The 5,841-nt window shown below is 41.4% G+C and overlaps 1 protein-coding gene across 1 annotated transcript; it reads left to right on the top strand.

Moving 5' to 3' along the window:
- Nucleotides 1-1,443: 1,443 nt before the first annotated feature.
- Nucleotides 1,444-5,598, top strand: LOC108790581 (general transcription factor II-I repeat domain-containing protein 2B-like). The gene is given in 4 exon segments (XM_018560882.1): nt 1,444-1,447; nt 2,127-3,073; nt 3,169-3,744; nt 5,563-5,598. Coding segments are annotated over 4 exon segments (1,563 nt in total).
- The last annotated feature ends 243 nt before the right edge of the window (nt 5,599-5,841 follow it).

The following is a 5,841-nucleotide window of genomic DNA, read 5'->3' on the forward strand; positions in this document are numbered from 1 at the left end:
TGGCATACCTGGGGAGCACTGACCACTCAGAGCCTGCACTGACCACCCAGAGGCCACACAGACCACCCTGAGCCCACACAGACCACCCAGAGCCCACACTGGCCATCCAAAGCCCGCACTGAACACCCAGGACCTACACTGACAACCCAGAGCCTGCATACCTAGCCCAGTCCTCTATAGGTGGCGGTATTCTGCTTTGCTGTGTAATTTTTCTGCTGGGATATGTAGTCTTCTATAGTTGTTGGTATTATTCCACATTGCTGTATAATTTATTCCTGGGATTTGTAGTCCTCTATAGCTAATGGTTTTATTCATTGCTGTGTGATGTATTACTGAGATTTGCAGTCCTCTATAGTTGGTGGTATTCTGCATTGCTGTATAATGAATTGCTTAGATTGGTAGTCTCTCTACAACTTGGAGTCAGTGGCAGATCTACCAGGCTCAGAGCTGCAGCTGGGCCCTGGCACTCTACCACTGATTCCAAGCTGTAGAGCAGCGGCCTCAAAGTACCTCACCGCGGACCGGGTACTTTTGGGCCCGCAGACAGGGAGATTGCCGCCGGTGCTGGCTTCTTCTCTGTAATGAGCAGGGCTGCAGTATGAATAAATCATATGCCGCAGGTGCTCGCCCGCTGCTCGTCCGTCACTGCAGGTGATATCTCCCTGTGTGCGTCCCCCCCAGCCTGCTTGGACTGTTCCCAGAGCTATCTCCTCCTTCTCTTCTGATCCTCAGCCGCCCCCTACAGCATCTGCCTCATAGCCAGACAGTGCTAGCATCAGCACCTGCAAGGTAAGAATACCCCACCCCCCTCACTACAAGGCTATCTTATCAAAAAACACAGACCTGTAGTTGCCTGTTTGCTCTGGAGGCACAAAGAGCTCCAGAGCAGATCCTGCAAGACATGGCAGGTTCATTAATTTATGCTGGAGCTTGTAGTTCTGCAACACCTAAGGCTGAATTGTGGCAATGGTGGTGGAACTACAAGTCTCACATAGTTGCCAACCCGGACATCCTGGTTTTTAATTATTTTATCCTGCTTCCTCTGCATCTCGGCTTGTGTCACACCAGCCGGAACCCATTCGCTTGGTATAGCAGCTGGCTCTTGGTACTAGTGAGCTACCTCTCTCCTTCCTGTATGGTCATTGTGAATATCTCTGTTACAGTGGCGGTCATTGTGAATATCACCGTTACAGTGGCGGTCATTGTGAATATCTCTGTTATATTGCTGGTCATTGTGAATATCTCTGTTATAGTGGCAGTCATTGTGAATATCTCCGTTATAGTGGCGGTCATTGTGAATATCTCCGTTACATTGCTGGCCATTGTGTATATCTCCGTTACAGTGGCGGTCATTGTGAATACCTCTGTTACATTGCTGGTCATTTGAATATCTCTGTTACACTGCTAGTCAGTGAGAATACTTCTTTTACATTGCTGGCGGACATGGGTAACTAAAAAACAAAAATAAATCTCAGCAAACAATTTGTGACTTTTCAGACATTTGGGGGGTAATTTATCGAAACTGGAGCAGACCATATCTGAAGCAGTTGCCAATGGCAACCAATCAGCTTTTCTCTTCAGTTTGTTGAGTTGAGCTTTGAAAAAGAAAGGTGGATGCTGATTGGTTGCCATGCACAGCTGCTCCAGATTTTCTCTGCTCCTGTGTTGATAAATTCCTCTCTTTGTGCTTTGGCTCATTTACCAAGTTTTGCAGTGTATGGCCCTGAATCAGGAACACAAGTTGTCACTGCTTGCTATGTTTCCTCACTATCTTTCCTCGCTCTCTCTCCTGGCTGTCTCTCCTTGCAATGTTCCATGCACACATTACATTTTAATGTGGTGTGTGTGATTACATACATGGGATCTGTTTTATAGAGAATACAGTTATTTATATTTTTCTTTTTAATTATCTCCATAGCTTGAAAGTACTGTCAAAAAGAGGAGGTGAAAGACAATTACATCTGGCAAAAGACAATCTTTGGCCCTATAATACTCCATAATGTCAGCTTTAAAATTAAAAAGAAAAGTTGATGCTGAGCAAAGGAATTTTCAAAAGAGGTGGACAAGTGATTTTTTTTGTGTGGAGGTTAATAACAATGCTAATTGCCTCATATGAAATTAAAAAGTTGCTGTTTTTAAAGAGTATAACCTTAATAACCATTATACTACTAAACATGCAGACCAGTATGCAAAGTACCAAGGAGAAGAAAGGGAGACGCAAATTACCCAGCTTCAGAAATGCCTGCAAATGCAGCAAACCCTCTTCAAGCGAGCAAAAAAGGAATGTGATGCCACAGTTGAGGCTAGCTATGTGGTGAGTGAGCAGATTGCAAAAGCAGGAAAGCCATTCACTGACGGTCAGCTTTTGAAAGATTGTATGGTAAAGGTGGCTGAAATCTTTTGTCCTGAGAAGGCAAATCTATTTCGAAACATCAGCCTATCACCAAATACAGTGGCGGAGAGGATCAGTGATTTGTCACATAATATTTATGAGCAGTTGTGCAATAAGGCTACAAAGTTCTGTTTTTATTCATTGGCTCTTTATGAGAGCACTGACATAAATGACACTGCTCAGTTAGCTATATTTGTCAGAGGAATTAATGACCATTTTGAAGTAACTGAAGAGGTGCTCAGTTTAGTTGCAATGCAGGGAAAGACTACAGGCAGCAACATATTTCAGCAACTCTGTGATGTAATTGAAAGTGCTGGCCTACCTTGGGATAGACTGGTTGGAATAACCACAGATGGTGCCCCATCAATGACTGGAAAGAAAAATGGCCTAGTGGCGCTAATACAAAGAAAACTAGAAGAAGAGAATGCAGATCCTGCGATTGCTTTGCATTGAATTATTCATCAGCAGGCACGTTGCAGCAAATGCTTGAAATTTGACAATGTTATGCCAGTTGTGGTGAAGTGCATTAATTACATCAGATCAAGGGGCTTACAGCATCGCCAGTTTCATGCTTTTTTGGAGCAAATAGGAGCAGTGTATGGTGATGTCCTGTACTTTACAGAGGTGCGCTGGCTAAGTAGGGCCAATGTCCTGAAGAGGTTCTATGAACTGAGGAAGGAAGTCAGGACATTTCTGATGGATGGAAGACTGGATGTTCTTGAGCTTGATGATCCCAAATGGGTCATGGACTTAGCATTTTGGTTGACATCACACAGGAGCTGAACAAACGCAATCTGAAACTGCAAGGCCCAAATCAGTTTACCACTGTGGCTTTTGACAATGTGAAGGCATTCTCCATAAAGCTGCAGTTATGGAAAACACAGTTTACCTACAGAAACCTCAGCCATTTTCCAATGGGCAAGTCCCTAATTGAAGAAAAAGGTGGAGACATTTATCTGTTTGCTGTTGATCAGTATGTTGCTGCCATTGAAAATCTCCAACGGGAATTTAATCAGCGATTTGCTGACTTCACTAGCCACAATGCAACCTTTCAGATTTTTGCTGACCCCTTTTCTTTTGATGTGAACAGTGCCCCTGATGTGCTGCAAATGGAACTTATAGATCTGCAATGCAGCACTGACCTCAAAGCCAAGTTCCGAGATGCACAGGGAAATGCAGAAATGATCAGTCGATTTCTGAGAGAATTACCAGCTACCTTCCCAGAACTGTCCAAACTATTCAAACGGATCATGTGTTTATTTGGAAGTACATACCTGTGTGAAAAATTATTCTCAACTATGAACTTTAACAAATCTAAAACCAGGTCTAGGCTAACAGATGCACATCTCCAGGTGGTTATTAGGGTCTCAACTGCTAACACACTTAAAGTGACATTAAACCCTCAGATTTTTTAACATAAACCAATACTGTAATGTGTGCCTTACTGTAATCCATGGTTGTTTCCCTTCTCTTTGCTGCTCTTTAAATCCTCATGTCTTCTCATGCTTGAGGAGAACTTCCCTTTGCAGCTCAGGGTCTCTTCCTGTAGTGCTGGCTCAGGTTACAAACCTATACAAGCCTATACACAGACACCATATATCCATTCCTGAGACAGGGCAGTCTGCTGCAAAACAGAAGTTCTCCCCAAGCATGAGAACATATACAGATTTAAAAGGAAGAGCAGCAAAGAGAAGGGAAACAACCATGGATCACAGTAAGGCGCACATTACAGTATTGGTTTATGTTAAATAATCTGAGGGTTTAATGTCACTTTAAGGCAGACTTGGCTCATCTAACTCAGAGCAAACACTGCCAAGCATCTGGCAGTAAGCAGTGACGGACAGCAAGCACTATCTAGTACTGTAGTGTACATAGTTCAATGTTGTGTTTAAAAATTTGCAAGCGGCACCCATGGCAGAAGTAAACGTGCCCAGTGGCCCCCGGGTCATTTGAGTTTGAGACCCCTGCTGTAGAGGGATTACAAATCCCAGCCCGGACAGGAGGAACGGGGCCCAGCTGACCGTCAACATTTCCATAAAAAGGCCCACTGAAATCCTCAGCACCAGGCCCATGATGCTTTTAATCCGGTTCTGCACCCCTTAGCAAGCCACATTTGATAGTCTGCATATACGCTGAGATAAATGTGTGTGTGTGTGTGTGTGTGTGTGTGTGTCTGTGATTGTTGGTCCAAAGATACTACCATCATTTTGTTTAGCCTGTTCCACCTACACATTGATTCATAGGTGTACACTCATATGGTTATGTAAATCATTCCCAATTTGGTTGTTTACAATGATGACTTTTTTAGGTTTAAAAACTTAGAATTGTATAACCTGTGTTAGTGCAGCCAGTTTAAACCTACACTAACCCTAACCATTAACCTTACCATTAACCTCAGCCTAGTCTCTAAATGAAACTGTTAACATAAACCCTCAACCTTACCAATTTAAAATAAATTTATATAATACTCTCTGATAGCGGTATATGGTTTATGTTTTGCACCTCAAACAGAAAAAGGAGTTCCTATATCAAAAAAGAGCTTAAAGTGTATTTCCATTTTTGCATTCAAATAGTAAAATTTAAGAAAAACCCTCTATATTTCTGCTATGTGTTCCTATTTACACAGCATAACGAAAAAAAATTTCTTAAAAAAAATTTCTTACAATTTAGATGTTTTGTTGCAACAGGCAACATGGGTGATTCTAAGTTTTTTTCATCACATTCACAGTGATCTGTCCTAATAGAAAGACTTAGGGCTGAAATTTGAGAATTGTTTTTCTCTAATAAACTTCATTATCATGTAAATGCAGAAGCCGGGGTTGTAATTCTTTAGCCCCTCCTAACATTACAAAAGAAGGGGGAACAAGTAGAAACTTTACTCTTAAGAAGCCAAGAAATCCTAACCCAAGTAAAAGCAATTTAAACTGCGAGTAGCATTTTAAATTTGTCTTTAGCTTATGTTATGTGAATGGAAACATGTAACAAATATAATATAGCTGTTATCCCAATCTAGATGAGAAAGTGGGAATACATTTTAAGGTGAACAGAGTTTTAATTGCACTAAAAAGCTTTTGGGGTGTTCCCTTCTTCTTGGTACAAGTAGTACTAATACAGAAAGGTTTACAAAATGTTAATGTTTTCTTAACATATTGTAAACCTTTGTATATCAGCACTGCTTGTACCAAGAAGAAGGGAACGCCCTGTAAGCTTGTCCTGAAAAAGTAACTGTTACTGCAAACAAAAAAGTATCATGGACAGTACTCAATGATATTAAATACTATCTTTACATTAAAAGCATGCAATTATCAGAGTTCAATATTTTTCTATTATAGTGGTTGTTTAACTCTTAAACCTAACCCTTAACTTATCCATAGACCTAAACCTTGGCCTAAACCTCCTAGAAAGCTCTAACTGTTCATAATTATGATGAATATTATGCCAATACCAGT

This window comes from Nanorana parkeri, unplaced genomic scaffold (assembly GCF_000935625.1).
Source record: "Nanorana parkeri isolate BGI_ZX_2015 unplaced genomic scaffold, ASM93562v1 scaffold484, whole genome shotgun sequence".
Taxonomy (NCBI): Eukaryota; Metazoa; Chordata; class Amphibia; order Anura; family Dicroglossidae; genus Nanorana; species Nanorana parkeri.